This window comes from Eucyclogobius newberryi, unplaced genomic scaffold, assembly GCF_026437365.1.
Source record: "Eucyclogobius newberryi isolate DKJ021-1_F unplaced genomic scaffold, fEucNew1.0.hap1 SCAF_3, whole genome shotgun sequence".
In the NCBI taxonomy this organism is placed as follows: Eukaryota; Metazoa; Chordata; class Actinopteri; order Gobiiformes; family Gobiidae; genus Eucyclogobius; species Eucyclogobius newberryi.
In genome coordinates this window covers 20,841,022-20,859,571 of record NW_027315945.1, presented here as the reverse complement: position 1 = coordinate 20,859,571, position 18,550 = coordinate 20,841,022, and the positions used below count along the sequence as shown (strand labels likewise).

The following is an 18,550-nucleotide window of genomic DNA, read 5'->3' as shown; positions in this document are numbered from 1 at the left end:
CCTCCCCCTCCTTCTCCTCCTTCTCCTCCTTCTCCTCCTTCTCCTCCTTCTCCTCCTTCTCCTCCGCTCCTAGCTGCTGCAGCTCTGCTCCCTTCAGTCACCACAGCCCTGTTGGAGCAGCCACTGCATTACTCTGACCTGTGGGAAAGGTTAACATCAAGTGGGCATTATTTTCTTGTTCTTAAAACCTTTCATTTCAAATCATGGTCACTGTTTGCGTGTCTTGTCTATCTTCTGCCAAAAATCTACTGCTCAACCCCCACTCAGAATCATCCAGTGTTTGTCCACATGTGTGTCCCATACCGGATTAAAGGCATCTCGTCCTAAATAGACTCAGCCCCTTTTTTTTTCTTTTCATCATCAGCAAAATAAAGATTGGACCTACAGGAGAAGATTGTAAAATCCCTCTTCTTTTTCTTCTTCTTTTCAAAGCGTGGTTCTCCATTGCTCCCCGCCTTTGTGATGATATTGATGATGATGATGGCCAAGTGGACAGTTTGATTTTTGTGTGGCGAGCTAGTTATAAAGAATCAATATTATATCAAGGGGGTAACTTTGGTGATAAAGGACTTGAGCCACTCTGGCTATTCATCATAAGTCTGTAGCAAGCAGATAGGTCAAAAGAAATTATATTGCTCTAAAGACTGTGTCTCCTTATCTCCCAGCAGCAGGGGAGTGGAGGACACGCCGATCGATACAGTTGCTGCCGTATACTCCTTGCAATTATCAATAGCTGATTTTGTCTTCCTGGGGCTGAATCTATTAATACCAGATAATAACAGGCTTTTGGGCACGCCACGTTGTAGGTGTTGGGGGAAGATGGAGAAGAAAACAGTGGAAAGTTTGCGCAGAACGACCTTGTTGTCAACAGATTTCATATGAAGCAAAGCGGATGGACAGGTCCCACAGACAGAGAGAGAGGGGCGGGGCGCGGGGCTCTCTCAGGCAAGTGCCCCCTTCTGTCAAAACAACAGGACGTCTGGTGACAGTAAACGTGTTTTAATAGAAGGAGCAGGTGCCTAGAGACAGACAAACCCCTTTCACCGAATAGTTAAAGATGTCTCTTTTGTAATGCACACCCGATTACACGGTTTTGTTGCGGAGCTACTGTAAAAAACAATTGCATATCCTATATCAAGTCACAGTCAGCTTCAATACACCAGGATATCATAAGATTTTAGCGTACAATAATTATGGTAAGCCATTTTAAGAGAATTCTGTATACTATATACATTTTGCACAGGGCAATAATAATAAAACGGAAAATATTTCTGTGGAAACAGGATGGGTTTTTAAGCATTTGGGTTCAGAATAAATTCTAATTATTATTGTAATAATATTTTCTTAAAGCATACATACAACTTCTCAAGTGGCAAGTTGGTAATAACACAATGACCATAGTGTTGTAAAGTAACTAAATACAAAAATATGTATTAAGAATACTAATTTTGAGTATGTATTCCGGTTACATTACTCTTTCGTTTGGTGAATCAGAATACAGTTACTTATATAAAAGCTCTCAGTTGAATTAATACCATTATTTAATTCAAATGGATGCACACTATAGGCGACTTCTGGTGGTAACGTCCCATTTGTACAAACATCTAAAATATTTCAAATGCAGACTGTAGTGTGCCTTCAAACAATCGTGCATGCAACGTTATAAACTGACAGGTTAAACGTTAAAAATGCATACGTAAAAATAAAACAATTAAATATTTGACCACATGTCCATTTACAGTAGGCTGTGTGCGCTTTTGCTTCTCAAGAACAAAGAAACGTGTACATATTTCAGACTCTCTGTCAAGAAGGCGGAGTGTCAGGTTAAATGACATGGAGGTCAGAAGTGTGTTGTCTGCGTGTGTGCGCCTCTGGAAGACGTCCCATTGTAACAGTAACGTGCTGGTACATCCTAGTGGTGGCTCAAAGCAATGGGCTGAACCTTCCCTCCGCTGCTCGTCGCGGGGTTAACTCTCAGACACACAGCGCAGTGCCCCACTCCACGCACACACGGCGGACACACACAGAGGGAGAGCGCGGAGACAGCCACACCGCGCGGCGACAACTTTGTGCAGCGGAGAGCGTGTTTCTGACCGCATCTGTGCGCGCCGCCGCTTCATTAGGACATTTGAAGATAAACGACTCCTTCATTTGAGTTTGGAAAGTGCACCGACGCGAAAACGCAGCGGGGACTTTAGACTCCGGCACGGCGGACACACAGAGAGAGAGAGAGGGAGAGAGACTGGGCAGGCACGTCCCAAAGTAGGCCACCTCTCCTCGTGGGACACTTCAAATGCGTCATATTTGGAAGCGCTTGAGCGTCGTGTAAAGTTTGGAGACCCGAGTAACAACATAAAAGTGTCAAACTTTTATTGTTACTGTGAAGACGCGTCCATTGTGACGGCAGAACGGACGCGGAGGACAGCGGAGTGGACGAGGTTCTTCCCGGGGGCAAGTCAAATAGTGAAGTTATGAAGGAGAGAGAGATGAAGATGACAGCCTCTTCACGGTGAATCCTCAGTGTGCAGCAGGAGGAGAGAGAGAGGCGAGGCGCGGGGGCTGACGGTCCCCTGTAGACCCCCCAGCGCTGAGTACAAGAAGAAGAGGCTTTTTTGTCAAGTTGTTGTGAGGCGGGGGAAGGCTGGGGAGTAAAGAGAAAAAGACACGGATAAAGTCTGAGAGTGGAGCGGCTAATTGCTAAGTCCGTCCCTCATTACCATATCCAATGCGCGTCCTCTGGACTGCAGCCAACCCTCCCCACCTTCACACAGTGCCATTAATCGCCAGGCATTATTCACTATCATAATTATTATAGCGACATGCGCAATCCGACGAACATCAGCGAGTGAAGAGCAACAACTAATTTCGACTTATGATTCCTCCCCGTCCTGCAGCGCGCACTCTCCTCTCAACTTCAGCGCGTGTTTGATTCACTCGCCTCTTCGCTGATGTATCTGCTCAACGCGGGCACATCCCGGAGCGCCAAAACACCGAGAGAACAAACGTCGCCAGCAGCATCATTAGCAGCATGTCCCGACGCAAGCAAGCCAAGCCTCAGCACCTCAAGTCGGACGAAGACCCGGCGCTGGCAGGAGTGATCTCCGAGCACGGTGAGTGGACTCAGTGGGACGGGACTCTGGGGTGAAGCGGGCACCTGACTCATATTTCACAGCTATTTTGGAAAATGTTTAACCTATTTTAAACACTTTGCTGATTTTCGGATACATGCACTAAATATAGGCCATATACAGTGTGTCAGTAACAGCGAGTTCTACTAAAAGACAATTTGAGAAATCAGTGCGCTATTTATTTAAAAAATGTCTGATTTTATCCATCTAAATTCTTTAACCTCTTTCCATCGTTACCGGCGTTTGCCATTTGTGCAGCTTTTCCAGGAAAAAAAAGGATTTTGAAATATGAAAATATGAAATTACAGAAGGCCCTGATATGATTATGATATTGTATGACGAGGCCTTCCATGAGGCCGCGTTCTGTAAAAGAGAAAAAGACGCACTTCAAAAAATGCCCGTATTTTCCTTGTTAAGCGCCATTTACGCACCAAAAACGCGCAATAGCATTTGTTATGAGTCGCTAAATGTCAAAATATACCAACATAAGTCAAACGTGGAGCGAAACCACGTTGTTTTGTAATTATATTCTACACGTTTTTATTTTAATTTCAGCCGGGTGTTCAGTCCCCGCGCAGCCCCTGTTCTTCGGGAGAAAAAAACGCTTTCACTTGTAAGTCGAAGCCTAGTTTTTGTCATGGAAATGTTTTTGTTTACCGCCCTCACATAAATTTGGCACACTTGATTTGTTCTCTTTCGCTCACAATGTGGACAGGACCGGTTGACACAGCTCGTCCTCGCCATGTGGAATTTAAAAAGGACCCATTCATGTCTTATTTTGCATGTGCTCTGCTTTTTGCGCAATGAAAATCTCCATTGAAAAAATACACTCTTCAAACTAACACAAAACAAAGCCGGCATTATGGGAATTGCATGACAACTTTAAAAATCATACTTATTTTTTTTATTCAAGAAAAATATATACATACGTAGTGGAAAGTATATCACACATTGCAATAGTCTGCACACATATTTCTATTAAGTACAATATTGTTACTCACTAACTATTGCTACTGTAAATTAAATTGGCTATCAATAATTTAAATGAACAAAATTCTGTTTTGTCTGAGCAAAGTGTCACAAGCTTTTTCCCCCAAAATGTTTTGTCTTGTCCAACACACACGCCCAGTCACACACATCAGACACACACTTTGCAAAGCTCCTTCAGAATAGAAATGCATGATGTAATCTCCGGGGTACTGCTCTCTTTGCACGAGAAATGTTGCTTTGAAGGGCGAGACTCACTGATCACTCCTTGCTCCTTTTTTTGTCCGTTTTGCTTTTGATTTTCTGAAGGGAAATCTCATTGGAACTTGAACGCTCTGCTGTCAGTGTCAGGATGCCTCAGATTCCAGACGGAGATACGCAGCATCCATCAGGTTGCTCTCCTGTAGGATTGAGGAATGTCAAGTGGGAAACTAAGGAGTTGATTGTGGAATTTGATATTGTATTTTGCACTGTAGCATTTGAAGCAGATAAGCCGTTTTGCCTCAAGTTTTATAAAGAATAATTGGTGTTTGAAAATACATTTAGTTTTGTTTCACGACAATTTTCAATGGACACGGACAGTTATGAAATGATAGATATTTAAAAGAAAACAACAACATTGTTTTAAAATACGTATTGAGTGTACAACAAACACATCTCCAGGACTGAGAGAAAATTATTGTTGGATAATCTTTTTACTTGGATATAAGAATATGGTGTTGGCAAGGATTTTAATATAATTGCCGTTTTTCAATAGGGTTTTCATGTAAGCGTTTATTCTTCTTGAAAGCTCAGTGTGTCAGTGTCGTTTTGCTGAAGTAGCTCTGGAATGGCATTTGTCCATACACAGAGCCAGTTGTTTCTGGAGCAGACGTGGCTGCAATCCCTATGGTTTGGCGTGAGCACAGTACACCTCGACACACTTTTCAGTAATAACACCAGGTCTGGTCCCTGAGCAGTGCCTCCGAGGTGCAGATGTCACAGAGACTGAAGCGCCACATTGGGATCACATTGTCCCCACCACCGCTGTCGCTCTGTGTAGCTGCCATCGTCATGTTTGTGGCACAGCTACCGATGACACTATTGATCGCTCGGCCTTGACAAATGGTCTGGTATGATGTCCGAGGGATGTAGAAGTTACAACAGAGTCGGCTAAATCTGGCAATGAATCACTGGCTTGAGGGACAATGAGGGTTAAGGGACGTTACATTTGTGGATTTGTGATATTAACATTTGTAAATATATTTTTTGTAATGAGGCGACAGTTGTTTTAACATTGGGATATACAAATTAAATTGACTTTAATTGAAAATGAAACATAGACATTATGTTTAAACATAAACATAGACAGGCAAGGCTAAATGTTTGTGATATTTTGTAATATTTGCGGGAGTTGGCCTAGTCTTCTTTCTTTTACATTTCATTAAAATATGGAAAAATATTAAGAGTTTATGAAGATGTTACGATGCAATACAAAATGTTTTATAAATATTTCTTAGTGTATTTTAATTTTCTTTATTGAATCTGGTTAACATTTAAACAAAATCTAGTGTGTACTATATTTTCTCAATCTATTTTTTCTTTTTGCACAGTGGTTTAGTGTGATCTATTTAAAGTGCAGATCAAAAATAAAACTGTGTGCCATAATCCCTTGTCTGGTACATCATCCACCCTGCAGGTCTTCCGGACGGTGCCCCCAGGGTGTGGATGTTCTGTTGTGTGTGTCAGGACAGGAAAAGAGGGTGGAGGGGGGCTGATTTTAAGAGTGCGTTTATTAAGCCCGCTGACTTAACCTTTGTCTCGGGCCCAGACAGCAGGTCGTACCGATGGATGTCACGATCTTTGTACAATTAGAGCATGTACTGCAGTCATAGTGACCTTGGAAGAGCAGCCTTTAGGTGTCCTCAAAAGTGTGAACTTACAATAATGTTCTTTTAGCTTGAGGAAGCAGGGATTGCCTTCCTGCTAACAAAATGCATTTATTTAATATAGTTTGTTTTATCCTTTTTACATATATAGTTTCCTTTCCATCCGAGTTTTCATGATTTCCATTTCTCCACAGCAAGTTTTTTCGAATTTGATCATGTTCTATTTTCCAATATCTTAAGTTTTACTCAGGTGACAGTTACTGTACAATTCTCAAACACAGTTCTTCAGTTTTGTCGATCTTTTTATCCCATAGGGTGCTGACTGTTGGGCCACCCACATCGTTTTTGAACAAAGATGTCCACAAAGCCACTAAAATATGGCAGTGTCTTAATTACTAGTCAGTACAGAAAACAGAAAACAGGAACAAGAACTGATACTTGGAGCAGAAGGAGCAGAGAGAACATTTAGAAAAAGAAGAAAAGGACTTGGGGATCAGTCAAGTATACAGTCAACAGTGTGTGAACAGGATACTCAGAGAGTAAGAACCGAACAATAAACTGGTCTTGGTTGTGCAACACCCAAACTACGATCATTTAAGCCCAAATCCAAATGTATGATGAACATATTTGTGGACAGATCAGAAGGACAGAGTGGGGAGAAACAGTTGGCAGATTGCTGTATTTGAACCCACAGCACCAAGGCGGGCGAGTGCCCCTGTCTGTGCCACAGCCCCACAACCGAGTCACATGGCAACATGAGCCACAAAACCTGTGTGCCAATGTGCACAATCAACTTACACATGCGTTTGCTTTTTTCATGCGAGAAGTCAATACTTTCTATCATCAAAAAAGTATAAATATCTGCCAAAACAGTATTTCATCCAAGCATAGAATCAAAATATATATCTTTATTTTTCAATTGCAATTTTCAACACACACACACGCACGCACGCACACACACACACACACACACACACACACACACACACACACACACACACACACACACACACACACACACACACACACACACACACACACACACACACACACACACACACGCACACACACGCACACACACTTTCCATAGACTGAATATATAACTTTTTTCACTCAAGCCCACAATGACAGAAATACCGTGTTGTCCCGAAGGTTGACGGAGTGATCTGGACAGCGTGTCGTCCATGAACACTGTATTGCAAATGCTTACACAAACAAATCGTTAATGTTTTGGCTGCTCGACATCTGCAGCCAATGACAAAGGCCTCAGTGTAGCTGCAGATATGACTGTACCACGGTCCGCAGTGATGACACACACTCACACTATGGACGCTCTGCTGCAGGTCTGGTGCATGAAATCACTGGCGACGATAGGTTTAAAACACACACATGCACACGCACACACACGCACGCACACACACACACACACACACACACACACACACACACACACACACACACACACACCATAGTTGAGTAATGCAAAACGATGCAGCTAACAGACAATGACATTCTTGTACAAGCAGCGACATTGCATTCAATTGTTTATCAAACTTGCCTTCAATGACTGGGCTCAAATCAAAATAATTCATAATTCTGATCATGTATGAGTTCTCAATAATGTATACGTTAATACTTATTTTAGAATTGGGGCATTCAGTTCTTGAGCGTGCTTATAGTTGTCTCCAGTGTACATTTTATTGGTGTCGTAATTTTGTGAAAAAAGCTGTAATTTGTCAAGCATGAGACAATTTGTAAACTGCTGATTCCTATTGAATGCCTTTACTGTGGCACTCAGTGGAAGAGTGGAAAGCATGAATAGCTGGTCTGATATAATATGTCAGATTAGCGGTTTCAGTTAGCATGCCAAAGATTGCTTAGCATGATAAGGAATGCAAGGATTCAATATCCACAATCTCCTCATTGACCTGGTTCAACTTCACAAATGCATTAGAGTAAAGGAAGACGTAAAGAAATGAGAAGCGAGTACGGGTCACTGTTGTTCGTGCTTTAACGCCATAGCCTAAAAAAAAATCATTATTTAAGTAAATGTTTTTTGTATTATTTATCAATAATTTCAAACAATTAGAAATACATTTCCTCTGCTGATAATGAGTTTTAATTATATTTAAAATTATTATTTTCTACTTAATACAATTCAAATTATAATTTTTTTGTTTTGCATAAAATATTGTATTTGTGTAATGCAAAAAGAATGATATACACTGATAAGTAGTATCCGTGTCCAAGTAGTAAAGCATAAAATTACATTCACTGTTTACTAAAGTCCTTTGCCTATATCTTTGTCCACAAGGTCAGCCTCATACAAAGGCCCTTGTAATGGTATGAATGAATAAAAGAGATTGACAGTAATACCATTCTAATAACTAATCAGCTCAACATAATGCCTACTCATTTGCGTTGACCTTTCACCCCTCAATTATGGAAATGAGCCGGGCCGTCCGCTGCTGGCCTAAGGAGATTTTTCGCCTGCTGTCACGTGTCGCGCTTTGGGCACTTGCTACTTTTCACTTGTCAGATTGTGTTTAGGAGTTCTCATGAAGGATTGCAGATACATACTTATACTATTTTCATTCAATTTATATTTTTTATAATAATAATCTCCTACAATGGGCTGACGTCCTTAAAGCCTTATAGATAATTAATTGGATTGCGCAGTCCAGACCCTGAGAGCTCAAGCCCCCTTCTGCCAGAAATTACAGCAGTGATAAATTTCTTCACTAATGACTCAATGTAATACGCATGAATGTTTTATGTGTGGCCCGCTCAAAAGACACTGTAGGAATCATGGCTTTTTTCACCCACTGGGAAAAAGTATACATACAATGTATATATAGTATATACATACAATGTGTGGTTAGGATTTTTTTTTTTATTACATTAATTATATATATATATATATATATATATATATATATATATATATATATATATATATATAAAACTTAGTGTTTTTAGAAATGTAACAGGATTGGAAATAAAAGCCATCAAAGTATAAGTTTTTGAGCAGGTTTGGCTTGTTCTTGGTCCAGAGTTTAAGTTGCTTATTTCTCCTCCTGGTTGCATGTGGAAAAGGAAGTGGCTTTCCACAACTGTGATTAAACATATGAAACCAATCAGAGAGTTTGCTGCCATGGCACTAGCATATAATTTGTCTTTTTTAGATGTCACAAGAGAAAGAGAGGGAGAATAGAAAGTAGTTTTGGGGAAAAAAAGAGAGAGAAGATAAAAAATATAACATTTTAAAATCAATAAATTAATTTGTATGTCGAATGGGTGTACTAAACATCTCAAGGTGGGCATGTATGCGTTTAGAAGCGTTTGATGCAGAAATACACCGATCAATAATGAGATTCAAAAATATACCTGGCATCGAGACATCGCCATTATATTTAAATCTATATTACATTGGCAATTCAAAAAGGTTTTTGAAATTCAGGTGCAAATGGCTTTGATAACAGAGGGGAATCCTAATGTGGCCATCAACGTCCTGATTTGTACCCAACAGATGAGGCAGCTGTGAATTGTATGAAATATTGGAAATCAATAGCTTCTATGGAATTTCATTAAGCGGCTGTATCCACAATTGATAGGCCCTCATAATTTGATGGATTGCACAAAGAAAATTATTAGCTGGCTCTATGGAGTGGGTGTGAACGCACAGAGCCGAGCCTGAGAATTGGTGAACTACGGCAATTTGTTCAGAGTAAAAAAATAAAAAGATTATTGATTTTGGTTATGTTAAAAGAGGGGGTGAAAAAAAAAAATCAAAGGTTAAATCTTAACAGGTCTGCAGTACAAAATATGTGTGGATTCTTTATTGATTATTTATTCATTAATTCTCCTTTTCTCTCCTCTCCCTCCCTCCCCTCTCTCTCTCTGGACCCTCTCACCTTCAGGTCGTGGTGAGGTGTTGGAGGACGCAGACAGTGGGAATGAGAGTCGCAGTGGCAGCGAGGAAACACATGTGTGTGAGAAGTGTTGCGCAGAGTTCTTCAAATGGGCCGACTTTTGTGAACATTTAAACAGCTGTACCAAGAATCCACTGGTGCTCATAGTGAATGAGAATGAGGACACTCCTGACCCCTCCCAGGAGTACCCCGGAGAACCCTCCCCTGTCCCCAGTTGTTCCAGTGAGCAGGATGACAGCGAGGACCCCAGGGAGGGAAACCATAGCCCTGTCGGTGAGGGGGAGGACATGCCTGACACAGTAGCCTTAGACGGGGTCAGTGTCCTAGAAAAGGAGGACGAACAGATGGAGCTGGACATGTCTCCTGAAAAGGGTCTGGATTCAGAGGAGAGAGACATGACTTCCCCTGAGCCCGACTTCTCTCTACCTCCGCTCAGTGATCTTCCCTCCAGCCTCACTGCGTACACCATGCCCAGCACAAACGTTACTCTGGAGACGCTGCAGGGCACTCGTGTGGCTGTGGCGCAGTTCTCACAAAGTGTTAGAGCCGCGGGCACTGGAGTCTCCACTATGGCCATCCCTCTGATCCTGGACCAGCTAATGGCCCTGCAGCAGCAGCAGATTCACCAGCTGCAGCTGATTGAACAGATACGCAGTCAGGTGGCTCTGATGAACAGACAGTCGGCCTCAGAGCCACAGCTCAACCACCACAACACATCTGCGAGTCAGGCCTCTGTCTCTTCCTGCATCCCCCCTATCCCCAGTCAGCTGCAGCTACACAGCTTCATCACTCCCCCTGTCCATCAGCTGCCTGTTAGGTTGCCAGCCACACTTAATGGCCAAGGGCCATCACCTCTGACCTCTGCAATGGAGGGGTCTCATTCTCAAACACCACAAAGTGGTGGACAGCAGTCTAACTCTTCAATCCCCAATACTTCCTCAAACAGTCCTGTGTTTCCTCCTTCAGCCACTTCGGGACTGTCGTCTCTACTGCCCTCCTGCTCTTCCACAGTCACATGCATTGGCGCCAGTAGTAGTGTAACAGCAGGCGGGGGCCTCAGTAACAGTGTGGCTCTACCCAGGAACTCCAGCACTTCTCCATCACTCAGCCACAGCAGCCTCCTGAGCTCTGCCTCTAACATGCCACTGATACCTCACAGTTCTTCCAGCAGTGTTATCTTCCCTAACCCTCTTGCGAGCATCGCAGCCACAGCCAATGCTCTGGATCCTCTCTCTGCGCTGATGAAGCATCGTAAAGGGAAGCCCCCAAATGTGTCTGTGTTTGACACAAAGCCCAGCTCTGATGATCCCTTTTTCAAGCATAAGTGTCGCTTCTGTGCCAAAGTGTTTGGCAGTGACAGCGCCTTACAAATCCACCTGCGTTCCCACACCGGAGAGCGGCCCTATAAATGCAACATATGTGGAAACCGCTTCTCCACCAAAGGAAATCTCAAAGTGCATTTCCAGAGACACAAAGAGAAATACCCACATATTCAAATGAACCCCTACCCTGTGCCAGAATATCTGGACAATGTGCCCACGAGTTCAGGCATACCATATGGCATGTCTTTGCCCCCGGAAAAACCTGTCACCACATGGTTAGACAGCAAGCCTGTCCTCCCCACTGTGTCCACATCTGTAGGGCTGCAGCTGCCTCCCACTCTGCCCAGTATGATGGGTGGCTTTGGCGACTCTCCAAGTCTTACTCCACTCAACAGGTCTCCACAGAGACTTTCTCCTCCCTCTAGTGAGTGTGCATCTCTCTCCCCTAACATTATAAATGACTCTGGTATGACCACTACTTCACCGTCCCCAAAGCTCAACATTGGCAGTGATGCCCCTCACTTAAGAGCCGATGGCATTCTATTGCCTCCGAGCTGCTCCACTCGTCCAGGAGACAACACCACCACCACATCAACAGTCACTCAAGTTGTTCTGTCGACCACTGTAACGTCCTCCACATCCTCCTGTGGGGGTCAGGTGACTGAGCCCATTGGCAGCCCTAACTCTGCCTCTAACGCAGTCTCCCACCCTGTTCTCCCCATGCTGTCAGACCAGTTCAAGGCCAAGTTCCCTTTTGGAGGCCTCCTAGACTCTATGCAAACCTCAGAAACATCAAAATTGCAGCAGTTAGTCGAGAATATTGACAAAAAAATTACTGACCCAAACCAGTGCGTCATCTGTCACCGCGTGCTGAGCTGTCAGAGCGCTCTGAAGATGCACTACCGAATTCACACTGGGGAGAGGCCCTTCAAATGCAAGATATGTGGGAGGGCATTTACCACCAAGGGCAATCTAAAGACTCACTTTGGCGTGCATAGATCTAAACCGCCACTCCGGGTCCAGCACTCATGTCCCATATGTCAGAAGAAGTTCACCAATGCTGTAGTGCTACAGCAGCACATCCGTATGCACATGGGGGGACAGATCCCTAACAACCCGGTCCCAGAAAGCATTCAAGAAATGGACACTGACATGGGCTTTGACGAAAAGAGCTTAGACGCAATAAGCACTTATGATGATGATCTTCTGGACGAAATGGAAGCAGCAATTGACGATGAACCTGACTTAAAAGATGTAGATGTAATAGATGTACCAAAAATGTATTCCCCTTGCAATTCCCCTCCATCATCTATTAACTCCAGTATTGCTGCCATGGAAAACCAGATGAAGTTGATTGACTCCACTTCCCACATGACCCGCATAACTGGTCTGAAGCCAACTCTGAATGGGAGCAGCAGTTTTGGAGGGGAGAACGATTGCTTTGCCACTGATTCTCTGTCTGTAGTGGGAGACACAGAAGGTCGAAGCCTGGGGAGCCCCGCTTTGTCCGACTCCTCCGGCTCCATGCAGCACTTGTCCCCCGCTCACAGCCACTCTGAGAGCCAGCGGTGCAAGTCGCCAATTATACTGAACAATAATAACAATAGCAGCAATATGATGGCAGAGGAGGGTCCAGAGAATAATACAGGCAGCTTAGCAACAGTGAAGTCGGAAAAATCAGAGACGCCATCTCCGCTCGCTGCCATGGAAGGCACTGGGGCCCTTGACCTCACTGCCACTCAACCTGGCAGGCACTTTATCAAGGAGGAGAGCCACTTCAATATGCTGTTCCTGAATAGAGATAGAGGTGAGTGTGCCAAAACTATATTCAACATATTATATCTATTTAGTAACACTATAAAGTAAGTACTAGTAGGTATAGGCTTATCACTAGTTATATGACAAGATATTTACACCATCCTTTTCAAAACATGAGATTTATAAATATACATACGCTATTTTTTTTTCTATAACAAGCTATTAAAAAAACTGTAGCATGTTACAATACAAAAATAATGTTAATTAAACATTTTAACTTGTCTTCCAGGTTTGAACACCCCCAGTCTGGCCAGCTCTGCATCAAACATGATCAAAATGGAGATGAATGGCCACGGGAAGTCTCTGAGTGAGAGCTCCCACCTGCCTGTAGGAATGCAGGGTCACGCAGCACCACCCCAGAGCACCACTATGAGCTCTAGCCTGAACCCCATGCTCGCTCCCCCGCCTCCCAGACGCACCCCCAAGCAGCACAACTGCCATTCCTGTGGGAAGAACTTCTCCTCAGCCAGTGCCCTACAGATCCACGAGCGCACGCACACAGGAGAGAAGCCCTTCGCCTGTTCCATCTGTGGACGGGCCTTCACTACAAAAGGAAACCTCAAGGTAAATTATCATTATTCATTTTGAGGGTCCAAACAAGAAATAAGCTCATGGAGCTCAGCTCATATATATAAAAAATGATCTTTAATTAACCTGACGTTGGCAACCATATATATATGTATATATATATATATATATATATATATATATATATATATATATATATATATATATATATATATATATATATATATATATATATATATATATATATAAATCTGTTATATTCAGTTCAGTCGCTGAAAAAACATATTGTAAATATTGAAAAGGAATTTTGTGTATTCAATCTCAATATTTTTTTAAACTTCCTTTTAGGTCCATATGGGCACGCACATGTGGAACAATGCTCCAGCCCGCAGAGGTCGACGGTTGTCTGTGGAAAACCCTATGGCCTTGTTAGGTGGTGATGCCATGAAGTTCAGTGAGATCTTCCAGAAAGACTTAGCTGCTCGGGCCATGAACGTGGACCCAGGCTTCTGGAACCAGTACGCGGCCGCCATCACCAACGGGCTGGCCATGAAGAACAATGAGATCTCTGTCATCCAGAACGGAGGCATCACCCAGCTGCCTGTGAGCCTTGGGGGCACAGGCATCACCTCTTTGGGGCCGATGCCAGGAGGGATGGGCCGAGTTCACGCTGGCGGCAGCCCCCCCATGACTGCTATGGACAAGACCGCTCTGGAGGTCGGGGCAAGTCGACCCTTTTCCAGGTTTATGGAGGAGAACAAAGAAATTGGGATCAATTAAATAAATTCATTCCAAGCTAGGTGTTTGGCAGAGACTAAATGGATGAGATGGACAGTTATACTATACTATGTACAGGAGAAGTACTGTATTTTTCGTTTGGTTTTGGAAATATAGAATTTAGCAATGATTAGCAGTCTTTGCCTTTCGCCCATTCCTTCCTCAAGTGATATATATATGAAGAATATTTTGTCTCATTCGAGAATACGCCGTCTTGCAAGATTTGCATGGTACTGTTTTTCTCAGTATATTTGACTGCTTTGATTTTTTTCCAAACCGGGACCCTGCCTCACTGATAATGGACAAGGATCTTATATGAACGGGACACACAAAGAAAAGAGGAAAGCATTATGCTTTATGAAGCTCATTAAAAGAGTTGTCGGCGGAAGTGACTGATGTTTTGTGTTTCTGTGCTCGCTTGATTTTTTCATAAACTAGAAAACTTGAAAAATAATGTTTGAACAATTTTACATTTAGTCTCCCAGCATTGTCTTATGATATTGTCCTGTGTCTTTAGTATTTATGATATTGACAAAAAAAGCGGGTATACAAAAATATATTTAATGGCCCAGGCATTTTATTGATCCACTCTTTTCTAGACTGCAGGCTTCACTGAGGAATATATCTTTCACTTAAGACGGTATGTTCACAGATTTGAACAAAAAAAAGGAAAATGAATAGGTTTTGTTGAGATAGTTGTGGATAAGCTGGGCCGTCGTTACACAAGGAAGATGTTAAAGATATCTGAAGCTGCTATGACCACAACCCTGCTTTTAACCTTTGTAAAAAGAAAAAAGTAATGATCATTTTGGAGAAATATCTATGTATAGAAATACAGACAAATCTTAAACAGGTATGCATATTTTGTATCACATAAAGATAGACATCCTGAGTTCAAAGTATTTGTCATGTTTGTGAATGCACTTTTTAAAACAAAGACGTTTTGTCTGTGAGTTACCGTTAACATTTTGACTGAGCTATAACGTGCTGTTCCCATTGTTCCAAGCATACCACTCTGCCAGTCTGCATATGTGAGTTCAACTCATCACTCAATCAAACCTTCGTAAATAAAAAAATACACAGTAACTGCTGTCTGCTTTGTCTGAATGCTTGTTTGTTTTCAATAAGATACAACTTACTTTTATATATATTTTTAATGTGCCAGAGTGGCTTAAACGTCACACATGGGCAGCATGTGCTCACACAGTTCCAAACACCCACAACAAAATAAAGTATAAAAAATGTAAGTGGCTTCAGATGTCTATAAATGGATGTACTCTGTGTGGGACAAGGAATGGATCAGGTGGAAAACTGGATACAAAGCTATCTTTGGTCAGTAGATAGTTCTATTATTGCATTAGACTATGACAAACTATCATGCATCTGCATTTAACTACTGGTAACTATAATGAACATATGAAAACAAAACAATCCCATTTGATATAACAGGTGTTTTGAGACAATTCATTTGACCAAACCTCTTACAGTCTCATGTTATTGACTAAAATGATGACTGTATCTTTTATTAAGCTTACATCAGCTTTCATCTCCCCCATGCTGCTAGCTTTCCCATGACTTTTACACACATGCTTCTCATTTTAGTGAATAGGAGCCTGGGGAGGATGCAGGATGATTGCTGCTGTTATAACTGCATTGTTTGACATTGCACAGTCAGCTGGTAACACAGGCTTACCAAATGCAATTGTCTTGTAATACAAATCTGAAATAAAAAATGTATATATATATATATATATATATATATATATATAAATGCAAAAAATATATAATTATATGTATATATATATATATATATATATATATATATATATATATATATATATATATATATAAATATAATTATATATTTTTATATATTATTTTATATATATATATATATATATATATATATAGTTCATTCTTTTCTTTTGTTCATATATAAAGGCCTGGGAGCTTGAGGGTTCTGCGCAGTATCTTTACTGTTCCTCTCACTACACTTTACTGGACTGAGATGGTCTGATGTTTTTCCTGGGATCTGCTCAAGCCATTCCTCCAGTTTGGGGGTCACTGCCCCAAGTGCTCTGATCACTACGGGCACCACAGATACCTTCACACTCCAGGCCTTCTCCAGCTCCTCTCTGAGGCCTTGTCGACCACCACTATGTCCGGTTGGTTCGCCATTACCATTCTGTCTGTCTGTATCTGGAAGTCCCAGAGGACCTTGGCTTGGTCGTTCTCTACAACCTTTGGGTGTTTCCCACTTTGTCCTTGGGGTCTCCAGCCTGTACTCTGCACAGATGTTTCTGTACACTATGCCAGCCACCTGGTTATGGCGCTCCACGTATGCTGTCTCTGCCAGCATCTTGCACCCTGCAGTTATGTGTGGGATTGTCTCAGGGCCCCCTTTTTACAGCCTACACCTTGGGTCTTGTCTGGTGTGGTAGATCTGGGCTGATCCTGTGCTGCCATGATCAGGGCTCTTTCTGGCCATTGGTAGGATTTCGTGAAATCAGTCACTTCAGTTATGGCAACTGCTCTCTCTCTCTCTCTCTCTCTCTCTCTCTCTCTCTCTCTCTCTCTCTCCTCTCTCTCTCTCTCTCTCTCTCTCTCTCTCTCTCTCTCTCTCTCTCTCTCTCTCTCTCTGTGTGTGTGTTTGTGTGTGTGTGTGTGTGTGTGTGTATATAAGATAAGATATTCCTTTATTGTCCCACATGGGGAAATTTCATTGGTGCAACGCAGGTAGATACAAAGGTAGATACAGAAGAACAGATGAAAAACACTTTCAGTAGAAGATCTCCTATAAATAAATAAAAACTCCCATAGACAAATAAATAAATAAATACCATTGCATGTGATCCCGACAGTAATTGCACATGAATATGTGTCACGACAGCACATAGATTGCACATGAATTTCACAGTAATTGCACATGAATTCCAACAGCAATTGCACATATGACAGAATTGCACATCAGTATTAGGTTAGGTCAGTATTGCGAGTGTTCAGTACTAACAGTTTTTGTTATAAAGTCTGACAGCAGCAGGAAGGAAAGACCTACGGAACCTTTCCTTCACACATCGAGGGTGGATCAGTCTCTCACTGAAGCTGCTCTCCAGACACACATACGTCATATATATATATATATATATATATATATACACCCCTCTACCCCCCGCTGTGTACAATATCAGGCAAAGGAAAAAGGAATGAATGCGGGAGCAGCCGGAGTTCTACCTGATCACGTCCCATAAACAAACTTGGAGTGGGGCTTTAGCAGTGTTTGATTCAATCTTTTTGCTTTTTTTACCCACAACCTGCCTCACACGTGCACAACCTGCCCCACACGTGCACAACCTGCCCCACACATGCACAACGTGCCGCACACGTGCATAACCTGCCTCACACGAGTACAACCTGCCCCACACGTACACAACCTGCCCCACACGTGCACAACCTGCCCCGCACGTGCACAACCTGCCCCACACGTGCAAAACCTGCCCCACACGAGCACAACCTGCCTCACACGTGCATAACCTGCCCCACACGTGTATAACCTTCCTCACACGTGCATAACCTGCCCCACACGTGCACAACCTGCCCCACACGTGTATAACCTTCCTCACACGTGCATAACCTGCCCCACACGAGCACAACCTGCCTCACACGTGCATAACCTGCCCCACACGTGTATAACCTTCCTCACACGTGCATAACCTGCCCCACACGAGCACAACCTGCCTCACACGTGCATAACCTGCCCCACACGTGTATAACCTTCCTCACACGTGCATAACCTGCCTCACACGTGCATAACCTGCCCCACACGTGTATAACCTTCCTCACACGTGCATAACCTGCCCCACACGTGCACAACCTGCCTCACACGTGCATAACCTGCCCCACACGTGTATAACCTTCCTCACACGTGCATAACCTGCCCCACACGTGTATAACCTTCCTCACACGTGCATAACCTGCCCCACACGTGTATAACCTGCCTCACACGTGCATAACCTGCCCCACACGTGCACAACCTCACAACCTGCCCCACACGTCCACAACCTGCCCCACACGAGCACAACCTGCCTCACACGTGCATAACCTGCCCCACACGTGTATAACCTTCCTCACACGTGCATAACCTGCCCCACACGTGTATAACCTGCCTCACACGTGCATAACCTGCCCCACAC

At 43.0% G+C, this 18,550-nt stretch overlaps 1 protein-coding gene across 1 annotated transcript; it reads left to right on the top strand.

The window, feature by feature from the left end:
• Positions 1-2,448: 2,448 nt before the first annotated feature.
• sall3a (spalt-like transcription factor 3a) lies at positions 2,449-15,446 on the top strand. The gene is made up of 4 exons (XM_072459987.1): positions 2,449-3,110; positions 9,904-13,044; positions 13,285-13,619; positions 13,932-15,446. Exons 1-4 carry the CDS (start codon positions 3,029-3,031, stop codon positions 14,361-14,363), a joined length of 3,990 nt encoding a protein of 1,329 aa, XP_072316088.1. The 5' UTR covers positions 2,449-3,028; the 3' UTR covers positions 14,364-15,446.
• The last annotated feature ends 3,104 nt before the right edge of the window (positions 15,447-18,550 follow it).

Bases quoted from the DNA above. Each gene is read 5' to 3' on its own strand.
- sall3a (XM_072459987.1), top strand. From the start codon at position 3,029: ATGTCCCGACGCAAGCAAGCCAAGCCTCAGCACCTCAAGTCGGACGAA. The intron at 3,111-9,903 runs GTGAGTGGACTC...TCTCACCTTCAG, and splicing joins AGGAGTGATCTCCGAGCACG to GTCGTGGTGAGGTGTTGGAG. The intron at 13,620-13,931 runs GTAAATTATCAT...ACTTCCTTTTAG, and splicing joins CTACAAAAGGAAACCTCAAG to GTCCATATGGGCACGCACAT.